The sequence below is a fragment of the Oncorhynchus kisutch genome, linkage group LG8, assembly GCF_002021735.2.
Source record: "Oncorhynchus kisutch isolate 150728-3 linkage group LG8, Okis_V2, whole genome shotgun sequence".
NCBI lineage: Eukaryota > Metazoa > Chordata > Actinopteri > Salmoniformes > Salmonidae > Oncorhynchus > Oncorhynchus kisutch.
In genome coordinates, this window is record NC_034181.2 from 20,567,772 (window position 1) to 20,582,543 (window position 14,772).

The 14,772-nt window shown below is 41.8% G+C and overlaps 1 protein-coding gene across 1 annotated transcript; it reads left to right on the plus strand.

The window, feature by feature from the left end:
* The first annotated feature begins 882 nt into the window (after positions 1-882).
* LOC109896092 (vesicle-associated membrane protein 5-like) lies at positions 883-13,974 on the plus strand. Its single transcript, XM_031829770.1, has 4 exons — positions 883-1,177; positions 1,311-1,382; positions 9,957-10,100; positions 12,753-13,974. The coding sequence occupies exons 1-4, from the start codon at positions 1,142-1,144 to the stop codon at positions 12,942-12,944; spliced, it is 444 nt and encodes a 147-aa protein (XP_031685630.1). The 5' UTR covers positions 883-1,141; the 3' UTR covers positions 12,945-13,974.
* The last annotated feature ends 798 nt before the right edge of the window (positions 13,975-14,772 follow it).

Below are 14,772 nucleotides of genomic sequence, written 5' to 3' on the forward strand. Positions count from 1 at the left end.
ACCACCTGCAGAACCACTCCTTTATTGGGGGTGTCTTGCTAATTACCTACAATTTCCACCTGTTGTCTACTTCATTTGCACAACAGCATGTGAAATTTATTGTCAATCAGTGTTGCTTCCTAAGTGGACAGTTTGATTTCACAGAAGTGTGATTGACTTGGAATTACATTGTGTTGTTTAAGTGTTCTTTATTTTTTTGAGCAGTGTATTTGATTTTCCAGTGGGTGCTTACTTTTAGGATTTTTACTCACCATGCATAGACCTCTCCAAATCTCCATCAATGTGTGATATCTCACAGCACAGATCTCAGACGGGAAGAGGGATGAGGTTGCTTGGATGTGATCTACAATGTTATCTTTAATCACAATGTCTCAAGTGTTGTACTGTATGATGGATCACAGCAGTTGGAAATCTGATGACACATTATTTTTCACAATAGCACTGATTCAACTTTGACATCCTCTCTACTCTTGTTTATCTCCAACAATGAATTTGAGGGGTTTTAACAAAGCACAGATATGTTCCGGGTAGCCTCTAAGAATAACATTGACGGATACGGTGAGTTTTTCAGGAAGTGTATAGGATATGTTGTACCCACTGTGACCATTAAAACCTACCTTAACCAGAAACCATGGATAGATGGCAGCATTTGCGCAAAACTGAAAGCGTGAACCAATGCATTCAACCATGGCAAGGTGACTGGGAATATAGCAGAACACAAACAGTGTAGTTATTCCCTAAGTAACGCAATTAAACAGGCACGTCAGTATAGAGACAAAGTAGAGTCACAATTCAACGGCTAAGACATGAGACGTATGTGGCAGGGTCTACAGACAATTATGGACTACAAAGTGAAAACCAGCCATGTCGCAGACACCAACGTCTTGCTTCCGGACAAGCGAAACACCTTTGCACGCTTTGAGGATAACACTGTGCCACCGATGCGGCCCACTACCAAGGTCTGTGGGCTCTCCGCGGCCGACATGAGTAAGACATTTAAGCGTGTTAACCCTCGCAGGCTGCCGGTCCAGGCAGCATCCCTAGCCACGTCCTCAGAGCATGCGCAGACCAGCTGGCTGGAGTGTTTCAGGACATATTAAATCTTCCCCTATCCCAGTCTGCTATCCCCATTGGCTTCACGATGTCCACCATTGTTCCTGTACCCAAGAAAGCAAAGGTAACGGAACCAAATGAATCGCTCCGTAGCACTCTCTTCTGTCATCATGAAGTGCTTTGAAAGGCTAGTTAAGGATCATATCACCTCTACCTTACACCCTAGACCCACTTCAATTTGCTTACTGCCCCAATAGATCCACAGACTATGTAATCGCCATTGCACTGCCCATTGCTCTCTCCCATGTGCACAAGAGGAATACTTACAGGTATGTAAGAATTCTGTTCATTGATTATAGCTCCGCATTCAATATCATAAACGTCCTCTCGCTGTCAACTGAGTTTATTTTCAGCAAACTTAACATGTAAATATTTGTATTAACATAAGACCCAACAACTGAGACATAAACTGAGCAAGTTCCACAGATATGTGACTAACAGAAATTGAATAAAGTGTCCCTGAACAAAGTAACAGTCAAACGTAACAGTCAGTATCTGGTGTGGTCACCAGCTGCATTAAGTACTGCAGTGCATCTCCTCCTCATGGACTGAACCAGATTTGCCAGTTCTTGCTGTGAGATGTTACCCCACTCTTCCACCAAGGCACCTGCAAGTTACCAGTTCTGGGGGGAATTGCCCTAGCCCTCACCCTCCGATCCAACAGGTCCCAGACGTGCTCAATGGGATTGAGAGACGGGCTCTTCGCTGGCCATGGCAGAACACTGACATTCCTATCTTGCAGGAAATCACGCACAGAACGAGCGGTATGGCTGGTGGCATTGTCATGCTGGAGGGTCATGTCAGGATGAGCCTGCAGGAAGGGTACCACATGAGGGAGGAGGATGTCTTTCCTGTAACGCAAAGCGTTGAGATTGCCTGCAATGACAACAAGCTCAGTCCGATGATGCTGTGACACACCGCCCCAGACCATGACAGACCCTCCACCTCCAATCGATCCCATTCCAGAGTACAGGCTTCGGTGTAACACTCATTCCTTCGACGATAAACGTGAATCTGACCATCACCCCTGTTGAGACAAAAACGTGACTCGTCAGTGAAGAGCACTTCTTGCCAGTCCTGTCTGGTCCAGCGACGGTGGGTTTGTGCCCATAAGCGATATTGTTGCCGTTGATGTCGGGTGAGGACCTGCCTTACAACAAGCCTACAAGCCCTCAGTCCAGCCTCTCTCAGCCTATTGCAGACAGTCTGAGCACTGATGGAGGGATTGTGCGTTCCTGGTGTAACTCGGGCAGTTGTTGCCATCCTGTACCTGTCCCGCAGGTGTGATGCACCAATCCTGTGCAAGTGTTGTTACACGTGGTCTGCCACTGCGAGGATGATCAGCTGTCCGTCCCGTCTCCCTGTAGCGCTGTCTTAGACATCTCACAGTATGGACATTGCAATTCATTGCCCTGGCCACATCTGCAGCCCTCATGCCTCCTTCCAGCATACCTAAGGCATGTTCACGCAGATGAGTAGGGACCCTGGACATATTTATTTTGGTGTTTTTCAGAGTCAGTAGAAAGGACTCTTTAGTGTCCTAAGTTTTCATAACTGTGACCTTAATTGCCTACCGTCTGTAAGCTGTTAGTGTCTTAATGACCGTTCCACAGGTGCATGTTTTTTAATTGTTAATGGTTCATTGAACAAGCATTGGAGACCGTGTTTAAACCCTTTACAGTGAAGTTAATTGGATTTTTACGAATTATCTTTGAAAGGCAGGGTCTTAAAAAAGGGACGTTTCTTTTTTTTGCTGAGTTTAGTACCCTCCAAGCTCATTATTAAGCTCGGGGCCCTGGGTCTGAACCCCGCCCTGTGCAGCTGGGTCCTGGATTTCCTGACGGGCCGCCCCCAGGTGATGAAGGTCAGAAACAACACCTCCACTTAGCTGATCCTCAACACGGGGCCCCACAAGGGTGCATGCTCAGCCCCCTCCTGTACTCCCTGTTTACCCATGACTGCGTGGCCACGCACTCCTCCAACTCAATCATCAAGTTTGCAGACAACACAACAGCCTACAGAGAGGAGGTGAGGGCCCTGGGAGTGTGGTGCCAGGAAAATAACTCACTCAATGTCGACAAAAAAAAGGAATGGATCGTGGACTTCAGGAAACAGCAGAGAGAGCACGCCCCTATCCACATCGATGGGACCGCAGTGGAGTATGTGGACATTTTCAAGTTCCTCGGCGTACACATTTCTGATGATCTGAAATGGTACACCCACACAGACAGTGTGGTAAAGAAGACACAACAGCGCCTCTTCAACCTAAGAAACCCCCCAAAAACATTTTTACAGCAATTAAGAGCATCCGGTCGGGCTGTATCACCGCCTGGTACAGCAACTGCATCGCCCGTAACCACAGAGCTCTCTAGAGCTACCTGCCCTCCAGGACACCTACAGCACCCGATGTTACAGGAAGGCCAAAAAGACCATCAAGGGCAACAACCACCCAAGCCACTGCCTGTTCACCCCACTATAATCCAGAAGGCGAGGTCCTTACAGGTGCATCAAAGCTGGGACCGAGAGACTGAAAAACAGCTCAAGGCCATCCAACTGTTAAATATCCATCATTAGGCGGCTTCCAACCGGTTACATCACCCTGCTACTGGCCACTTTCATAATGGAACACTAGTCACTTTAATTATGTTTACATATTTTTGCTTTACTCATCTCATATGTACAGTTGAAGTCAGAAGTTTACATACACCTTAGCCAAATACATTTAAACTCAGTTATTCACAATTCCTGACATTTAATCCTAGTAAAAATGCCCTGTCTTAGGTCAGTTAGGATCACCACTTTAATTTAAGAATGTGAAATGTCAGAATAATAGTAGAAAGAATGATTTCTTTCAGCTTTTATTTCTTACATCACATTCCCAGTGGGTCAGAAGTGTACATACACTCAATTAGTATCTGATAGCATTACCTTTAAATTGTTTCACTTGGGTCAAACGTTTCGGGTAGCCTTCCACAAGCTTCCCACAATAAGTTGGGTGAATTTTGGCCCATTTCTCCTGACAGTGCTGTTGAAACTGAGGCAGGTGTGTAGGCCTCCTTGCTCGCACACACTTTTTCAGTTCTACCCACACATTTTCTAGATGATTGAGGTCAGGGCTTTGTGATGGCCATTTCAAAACCTTGACTTTGTTGTCCTTAAGCCATTTCGCCACAACTTTGGAAGTATGCTTGGCGTCATTGTCCATTTGGAAGTCCCATTTGTGACCAAGCTTTAACTTTAACTGATGTCTTGAGATGTTGCTTCAATATATCAACATAATTTTCCTGCCTCATGATGCCATCTATTTTGTGGCATGCACCAGTCCCTCCTGCAGCAAAGCACTCCCACAAGATGATGCTGCCACCCCCATGCTTCACGGTTGGGATGGTGTTCTTCTGCTTGCAAGCCTCCCCCTTTTTCCTCCAAACATAACGATGGTCATTATGGCCAAACAGTTCTATTTTTGTTTCGTCAGACCAGAGGACATTTCTCCAAAAAGTTCCCATGATGTCAAGCGAAGAGGCACTGAGTTTGAAGGTAGGCCTTGAAATACATCCACAGGTACACATCCAAGTGACTCAAATGATGCCAATTAGCCTATCAGAAGCTTCTATGGCCATGACATCATTTTCTGGAATTTTCTAGGCACAGTCAACTTAGTGTATTTAAACTTCTGACCCACTGGAATTGTGATACAGTCAATTATAAGTGAAATCTGTCTGTAAACAACTGTTGGAAAAATGACTTGTGTCATGCACAAAGTAGATGTCCTAATCGACTTGCCAAAACTATAGTTTGTTAACAAGAAATTTGTGGGAGTGGTTGAAAAAACGAATTTTAATAACTCCAACCTAAATCTATGTAAACATTCGACTTCAACTGTATATACTGTATTCTATTCTACTGTATTTAGGCTATGTCACTCCGACATTTGATTTGATAAAGTGCAAATGTTATATTTACTTGGAGCCACTCACATTACATTTTACACACATGACCAATCATCATGAGATCCTGAAACAACAGATTCTGATGTTAGAAAGTGAGAGTCCATTTATACTATATAGGAAATGGTAAGTAGGCATTCTGTCTGGATTCTGTTTTGAAGTTATGTGGCTGTGACTAATGGTGCATTTAAAACAACTGGTAACTCAAACAAGTTTTGAATTCAAGTCCTGACACCCGTGATCTTCAGGTAGGAAAGTCGGAGCTGTAAAAAGAGGCCCGAGTTCCTGAGTTGGAATTCCGAGTTGGAATACCGTTCGAATAGATTTTTCCCAGTCAGAGCTTGTTTTTTTCCCCCAGAGTTCCCAGTTGTTTTGAATGAACTGAAGTCGTAAGTATATGATTTCTGAGTTCCCAGTTGTTTTGAACACAGCATAACATCATCCTAAATTCTCCATATTGCACAATGATGGAGAGGGAGGCCAGACTGGGCTGAATATGTTCTTGGTGTTGGTGTGGAGCGGACCCAGAATTGACCCATTGTAAACCGGGCCTGAGAGAGTCTGGTTAGTACCACACGACATGGCACAGCCTCACGTGGTGGCTGTCATCTACCCTCATACAGAAACATACTGGCCATTAGCCAGTTTAGGTAAATGCCATGATGGGCCGGTCCATCTTTAACCCAGTGGATCAGTCTAATTTGGGGGTTTTGCATAGAATTATCATTAATGGCCTAATAATGGTGGCCTCAAGGGGAAAATTAGCAGTGTGTTACTTTGAGGTCCCAGTCCATCCCTGCCCCCAACACAATCAGGGGCCCAACCCTGGGGTCAATTCTAGTCTGCTCTGATAAAGCCATAGCAGGCAGCCAGGGTTATAGCTCTTATTCATGTTTACCAGAGAAAATCCTACCTCCTTAGGTAACCTATTTATTTTTTCTTTAGTGTAATTTCAATTAAAGGACAGTTAATGAACATATATGAAAACCTAATGTTAGTGTTGCTTTAATGTCATATTGGAGGACCACCGACGTCTTGCATGACCTTGATTACAAACATACCAAGCATATACATGTATAGTGCAATCTGACAAAAAGCATGGTTTCCGTTCACATTCGTGTTCCTGTTTTGGTTTTATTTATAGTTGTTATGTTGAAGTCATGAAATAATATGCATTCAACTCAGTGATCAAATTACTCTGACTGCAAGTCCCTACTGCAATGTTGGGCAGTCACTAGCAAATGGAATATACATTTTTGTTGTTTGTTTAACTGTGAGAAAAGCTCTACTTCCTCTTACTGTTATTACTTCACTTTCAATTTCATGTTTATTTTTTCAAGTGTGGTTTGTGATCTCTAACTCCACTCCTCGCTTCCTCTCTTATATGTCCTGTTTGAAAGTGTAATATTATGACTCTGTTACTGTATGTCAGTTGTCATAAGTGGAATGTAGGTTTTCATCGACTATAACTATTATGGCTAGCGCTATTTGTTATGTATTATAACTGCAGTATAACAGAGTAAGGAAACCACACATTGACCTTTTTGGGTTCAGCTAGAATGATACAATAGTATTAACAGAACAGGGTGGACACTAGAAGAACAAGGAATTTTGGATGGCAGTTGGTTGCCTATAACACCATGTTTTCAGAGCCACCAGTGGTGTAAAGTATTTAAGTAGTACTTTTAAGTATTTTTACTTAAGTATTTTTTTGGGCTATCTGTACTTTACTATTTATATTTTTTTACCAACTTTTACTTTTACTTCACTACATTCCTAAAGAAAAATAATGTACTTTTTCCTTCTTAATTTTTCCTGACACCTAAAAGTACCTGTTATATTTTGACAGTAAAATGGTCGAATTTACACACTTATCAAGAGAACATACATGGTCATCCCTACTGCCTCTAATCTGGTGCTCACTAAACACAAATGCTTTGTTTCTAAATTATGTGTTGGAGTGTGCCCCTGGATATCCATCAATAAAAATATAAGAAAATTGTGCAATCTGTTTTGCTTAATATAATGGATTTTGAAATGGTCTATACTTTTACTTTTGATACTTAAGTACATTTGAACAATTCCGTTTACTTTTAATACTTAGGTATATTTAAAAGCAAATACTTTTAGACTTTTACTCAAGTAGTATTTTACTGGGTGACTTTCACTTTTACTTTCGTCATTTTCTATTAAGGTGTCTTTACTTTTACTCAAGTATGACAATTGAGTACTTTTTCCACCACTGAGAGCCACCATATACTGATCATTGGTGACAGTGAACACAGACTGGGACCCCATTGTTTGAGTTTTGGAGCATGTTGAATGGCTACCAAATTGTCCTAAAATGTTTAATTTCATTACATTGTGTGTTTTTTTTTTTCAATCCCTTCTATGTGTTTGATGCTTAATCAAAAGGCTGACTATGGTCATATACTCATTAGACTAGCTACTGTCATTGTAGGCTGTGGTGAAAGAAAAGTCAAAGTAAATGGCTGAATATGAATATATCATTTACAAGACTCTACAATAGAGTAGTAGAAGTTTAAATGGTATAGGCGAGGTGTACGTTTTTCCCTTTCACCTAGAAAGTCTGATCCATGATCAAATACCCATCATTCAAATACAGTGACGTAAGGCCACGACGTCAAAGGGTCTGTTCTGTTGACTTCCAGATAGGGGTAGTGTGGGAAAGTGTCACCCGACCCGACCAGCAGACTGCAGTGAAAGCGTGAGAGACCAGACCAGGAAAAAGAAAGAATATCGACTAAAAGAAAGATAGAAACTAACTATAATCAACTACAAATGAGAGAGGGTGAAGATCAACTTTGCGATATCTGAAAGCCACCTTGGTTAAACGCAACGTTTGTTCTGACACAAAGGTTTATGCCAAGACGCTTCTCTCAATGCATTGGTTTCGGTGACAGTTTTGGACAGGAATAGAGATAGTGACGGGAGAACAATGGTATGTTTATATATATTTTTATTTTCAGCAAATTAAATAATAAAAAATAGTATATTAATATGTTTATGGTTTCATAATTTAGTTTCTGCACCTATTGCACACACGGTACCCGTAGGCTCAGAAGCGTTTGTTGTTGTTGTGACTGTCACTACATTAAGCTACAGCCTTGCGTTGAATTACATTAGACCGTTTTCCCACATTGAACTTGACTGATTTTATGTAAAATACACCTTATTTAAAGTCCGTGTGCTACAGTCATAATATTACCTTTTTTATTTTAGTTTTGGTTTTAATTTATGAGAGATCATACACAATTCAAACAAATTCATGCAAATAGATTATTTTATACAGACCCATGTGAGTTGTTATGAAAATGGTTTGTAAGTGTCATTAGAGGGTCAGGTTAATAAGTTAGAGTAGCACTCAATCAACCAAACTTAAATGGTTAGATATGTTCTATTATGCTAGTTGATGAAATTACAATGTGTATTCTGTGGATAACAGATATAGACCCAGGTATGTTCGTCTATCCTATACATATCTGTAAAGTCCATGAGCAGACTATCCCTGTCCGCTTGATTGAACGAGACATGTAAAAAATACATATTGTCGATTTGTGAGAGGGGGTTTCCTAGCTAAATGCTAGGTACTCTGTTGAGGCTGGAGTGAGTGAGTGAGGAAGGGAGTGAAGGGAGGAAGGAAGCAAGGAGGAGAACTGGAAAAGGCAGCAGTTCCTGTGTTAAGATTTTGTCGCCGGTTGATTTTTAAACACAGACTATTCCTCAGCTATGAAAACTGAATTGGTGGGGGCCGAACTAAAACAGTGAAACGCATTTCCTCAAAATGTATGTTTCAATCCAATTTCACCAAAGCAAACCAGTAGCCTATTCACCATATGACAGCTGTAATAGTAAATACAAATGGGAAAGAAATGCACCTTTCATTAAAACTTGTATAACTCATGATGTATTGAGCGGTAATGTATAACAGCTAGTCCTAACTTGTCTCTACGAGGGCACTGAACTAGTGTTCTAACCTGGCCATATCTCATTCCGGTTCTGTGAGTCTGAAAGGGTGTTATTGACAGTGAGATATGGAGTCACTGAGATTGTACTTGTTTTGTTTGTTCTCTTGGTTTCCTGTAAGTGTCAGCGCAGTCAGCATCCTTGACTGCTGAAACACTCACTTCCCTGTCCGGCACAGAGGGAAAAAAGTCAGGGATAGTCCCGTCAGGATATAAATTATGTTATTGTTCAGTCTATTATTATACTGCCTAAATATCCTGTTTTAAGTAGGCCTTCTTATTCGCCTACAGTACATGTAGGCCTGAATCCTATCTTGAGATTTGTGAGTCTTCGTTCAAGCCTTCCATTGATATCAATCAATGTATTTCCCTGAAAGTTAAGTGAAGCGTGCACATCTCACGGTTAGGATGTGGCCGCTATAGTAGATTTTGGTGGGTTGTCACAGTGGGTTGTCCAACCTTTGTTCCCCCAGGCTAAAGTGGTTATTTGTTTGTAAAGCTGTAGCGTGCCACCATGTTCCTTCAGAAAGTCAGAGCTTACAGTAAACGGAACCGTCCAAGTCATCCAGATGTCCAGGCTCACCTGCCCCAGATCAGTTGTTGGCCGTCATCTTCCTGTTCTGTCCTGTTTTCCCCCTATGGAAGCTTAATCTCTCAGCCATTATGACTAATAATTCATGTTAATGTGAACAATGCGCTGTTGTTAATTATATAAAATATCACCTTTAAGATGGTAACACAAAGACGGGGACAGATGTTGAAAAAATGTATGTGAGCTATTCATTGTGTCAATCAATACTTGTAAATCATACATCAAATATGCACAAAATCAGAAGTGGTTCCAACTAAGTCATGTGGCCTTACCAGGATGTATCTTCCATTAACCTCAACTTGTTTGTTGTGTGTTCAGGAGAATGGGAAGAACCGCCTGCAGCAGGCCCAGGATGAGGTGGAGGAGGTGAAGGTGATCATGCTAGATAACCTCAACAAGGCTGCCGAGAGGTCAGGCAAGCTGGGAGATCTTGATAACAGGGCAGACGAACTTCTGGAGAAGGTGATTGTTGTACTTTATGGGTGCTCCCCAAATGGCACCGTATTCCTCGATAGTCTACTACCTTTGAACAGGGCCTATAGGGCTCGGGTCAAAAGAAGTGCACTATATCGGGAATAAGGTGCCATTTGGGACGTACCCTAAATTAAGAGGTGTAATAAGAGACGTCTTAATGGAACCAAATCATGACTTAATATAAAACACAAACATAATTTTAAGATACTGACTTTGAAGGCCGTACTTTGATGATTGCAATGCTATAATACCGGTAAAACCTTAGGTGGGTTTCAGAGAGACACAATAGCACAAAAGGTTTCTCCTTTGGAATTCTTCTTTGGTGTGTCTCATGGTAGTTTTCCAATGTTCCATACGAGTCCAGGGAATAGCCAGGAAATGTCATATTGCTGTCTATAAATACACATTAGGTGGAGTTGGAGGCAAAAAATAATGGACAATTTACATCCTGATTGTGGTTTGCAGTGATATTTTTAGAAAGGTATTTCCTATTGTTGTAAGATTAATGAAACCCACTGGTCTCCCACTGTATTATGAGAGGGGTGTCCAGGACGTGCCACAGGGCACATGTCCGTCCTGGTCAACCCTGGGGTCAACCAACCAGGTCGCAGCGTTCCCACATCACTCCCCAGCCAGGCCGGCTGGGGAGTTATGTGTTATGTTATGTTACAGCCTTATTCTTAAAATATAATTATTTGTTTAATCTCATCAATCTACGCACAATACCTCATAATGACAAAGCAAAAACAGATTTTTAGAAATACCTTATTTAAGTATTCAGACCCTTTGCTATGAGATTTGAAATTGAGCTCAGGTGCATCCTGTTTCCATTGATCATCTTTGAGATGTTTCTACAACGTGATTGGAGTCCACCTGTAAATTCAATTAATTGGACATAATTTGGAAAGGCACACACGTCTATATTATGTCCCACAGTTGACAGTGCATCTCAGAGCAAAAACCAAGCCATGACGTTGAAGCAATTGTCCGTAGAGCTCCGAGACAGGATTGTGTCGATGCACAGATCTGGGGAAGGGTACCAAAAAATGTCTTCAACATTGAAGGTCCCCAAGAACACAGTGGCCTCCATTTTTCAATGGAATAAGTTTGGAACCATCAAGACTCTCTCTAGAGCTGACTGCCCGGCCAAACTGAGCAATTGGGAAAGAAGGGCCTTGTTCAGGGAGATGACCAAGAACCCGATGGTCACTCTGACAGAGCTCCAGAGTTCCTCTGTGGTGATGGGAGAACCTTCCAGAAGGAAAACCATCTCGGCAGCACTTTACCAGTCAGGACTTTATGGTAGAGTGGCCAGACAGAAGCCACTCCTCAGTAAAATGCACATGACAGCCCGTTTGGATTTTGCAAAAAGGAATAGAAAGGACTCTCAGACCATGAAAAACAAGATTCTCTGGTCTGACGAACCAAGTTTGAACTCTTTGGCCTGAATGCCAAGCATCACGTCTGGAGGAAACCTGGCACCATCCCTACAGTGAAGCATGGTGGTGGCAGCATCATGCTGTGGGGATGTTTTTCAGCAGCAGGGACTGGGAGACTAGTCAGGATCAAGGGAATGATGAACGGAGCAATGTACAGAGAGATCTTTGATGAAAGTCTGGTCCAGACCACTCAAGACCTCAGACTAGGGCGAAGGTTCAAATTCCATTAGGACAATAACCCTAAGCACACAGCCAAGACAACGCAGGAGTGGCTTCGGGACAAGTCTCTGAATGTTCTTGAGTGGCCCAGACTGAGCCAGACCTTGAACTTGATCGAAACATCTCTGGAGAGACCTGTAGATAGCTATGCAGCGACACTCCCCATTCAACCTGACAAAGCTTGAGAGAATCTGCAGGTGTGCACAGCTTGTAGTGTAATACCCAAGAAGACTCAAAGCTTTAATCATTGACAAAGGTGCTTCAATACAGTACTGAGTAAAGGGTCTGATTACTTATGTAAATGTCTATTTCAGTTTTTATTTTTATTTTATACATTTGTAAAAAAATATATACAAAAATAATAGTTTTTGCTTTGTCATTATGGGGTATTGTGTGTAGATTGATGAGGGGAAAAAACAATTTAATACATTTTAGAATAAGGCCGTAACATAACAAAATGTGGAAGAGTAAAGGGGTCTGAATAGTTCCCGAATGCGCTGTAGTTCTCTGAGAACGCACTGAGCGGCTGACTGTGGCTGTGCCCCAAATCACACCATATTCCCTATATAGTGTACTACTTTTGACGAGGCTCTGGTAAAAAATAGTGCACTATAAAGGGAATAGGGTGCCATGTGGGACACTGTCATAGTTCTTTGAGGACTTGCTGGCTGGCTGACTGGGTAACTGGGATAAACAAAACAGCAGTGCCAAGAAAAAAAAACACCAGTCTAGATTCTTTGGAAAAAACATTGAGAAAGTAGTGTGCACTGTAACTAAAGACTTCTGTCTACCGAATTGTCAGAAAATGGTGGGTTTCATGACATAATAGTTTCTTTCTGGAGTTTAAAATATATACAATGCAGCGCAGCCTCAATTGCAGATATATAGAATACACTCCATATTCAGGAGGGGGGGGGGGGGCATAGGGTCTTGGCATGAACATCGGACTAACTTTTAACATCTTATGATGATGTGATTTCAGAGTAAAGCTTTCTCAAAGTCTGCTCGGAAAGTGAAACAGCAGAAGTGGTGGGAACACATGAAGATGAAAGTGTTGCTGACTGGCGTAGGGGTCGTCATGGCAGCCATCATCATTGGGATTATTGTATGGTCAGCATCTGGACCTGACAACGGAGAGCAACCTGCTGCAGGGCAACCCACCTCAGGGCCTTAGGATCCAAGAATGTCTGTCAGAGCAAAAGACATGGAAGAAATGAAGATGGAGGATGGAGATAGACACAGGGGCAGGCGAGACCTCTGAGGAAATAAGGAGTCAGTCAAGACAGAAATAGTGGCGGAAGATAAAGAGTGAGGTTTTCTAGCCTGGTCCCAGATCTGTTTGTGCTTTTGTCAAATACATTGCTGTCATTGTCAAGCCAAACATTTGGCATGATAATGAGTGACAAGGAGTTGGCATGATGATGGCACAAACAGACTGGCACTCAGGCTGTAGGTTTTCCACCTAAGCTCAAACTAGGTTTTGTGGGTTGACTTTTCTGAACTATGCAATCTGTGATATTGTTTGTTTTTAGAGGCATTTCAGGCTCTGTGATCCGTGTGTAGATCGTTGAATGAAATGGTACCATCACCAGCTCAGCTGCTTCCCCATTCGGCATCATCTTCAACTGGCCTAGTTGGTCAGGCTCACTGGTTTCACATTCATACTCAGAAATGCTTCAGCCTCACCATAAGATTTGGTATAGGTGAATGTTTTGTCAATTCAAATTAAACATATTGTGCCTTTGGAATGTAAAAAATCCCCATTGGATGAATTGTGTGACCGTTTCAAAGTATTCCATTTAAGCTGTAAGGGGACATCACATAATTATATTTTTCATTAAATGTTTTGAGTAATTTCTTCTCATAATTTCATTCTTTGTTTTTACAGTCCAAAGAAAAAATGAAAATGCACATAATTTTGATATGTACATAAAATGCGGTTATGTTTGAGGCCAATTTGGGCAATGCAGTGTGAATATTTATATTTAATTTTTCATTCATTGTCTTACAGGTAATCAATGTGTACAGTATCAAAAAAACAGTGCTGAGAAATCACATATCTTCAGTTGTCCAATATCTGTTTTTTGTATTTTATATTTGTTACAGACTTCCCTTGCCCTTTTGTTGTTTACTCTTGACATACTAGTATTTGAAATATATATGTAAAACTGTAGTGCATTGTAAAATAAAAGGAATTGACCAGATATATCTGCAGAGAATCTTTATTTTGAACTGTGTGTATGTAACAGTATAGACTTTACGTCCGTCCCCTCGCCCCGACCTGGGCGCGAACCAGGGACGCTCTGCACACGTCAACAGTCACCCTCGAAGCATTGTTACCCATCGCTCCACAAAAGCCACGGCCCTTGCAGAGCAAGGGGAACCACTACTTCAAGGTCTCAAAGCGAGTGACGTCACCGATTGAAATGCTATTAGCGCGCACCACCGCTAACTAGCTAGCCATTTCACATCCGTTACATGTACAACTGACAGTTGTGTGTACAATTTACATTTGTACACCATAAAGTTACTTTTTATTTGCGAGAGAGAGAGATTCCGAAAAAGGTCCAGTTACCAGGACTACAAATTCCATCTAGACACACAAAAACTATGCATACCTCAGACTAAACATCAGCACCACAGGTAACGTCCACAAAGCTGTGAACGATATGAGACAAGGCAAGAAGGGACTCTGCATGCAGAATTCTGCAAAAACATCCTCCATGAAGAACGTAAAACACCAAATAATGCATGCAGAATTAGAATACCCGCTAATTATCAAAGCCATCACCAACTGAGAGATGAACCTAGAGAATAGTCCCCTATGCAATCTGGTCCTAGGGCTCTGTTCACAAACACAAACAGCCCCCACATAATCCCAGGACAGCAACACAACTAGACCCAACAAAATCATGAGAAAACATAAAGATAATTACTTGAAACATTAGAAAAAATTAACAAAAGAAAAGATCAAACTAGAATGCTATTTGGCCCTAAACAGA

Bases quoted from the DNA above. Each gene is read 5' to 3' on its own strand.
- LOC109896092 (XM_031829770.1), top strand. From the start codon at position 1,142: ATGTCCACCATTGTTCCTGTACCCAAGAAAGCAAAG. The intron at 1,383-9,956 runs GTATGTAAGAAT...TTGTGTGTTCAG, and splicing joins CACAAGAGGAATACTTACAG to GAGAATGGGAAGAACCGCCT. The intron at 10,101-12,752 runs GTGATTGTTGTA...ATGTGATTTCAG, and splicing joins CAGACGAACTTCTGGAGAAG to AGTAAAGCTTTCTCAAAGTC.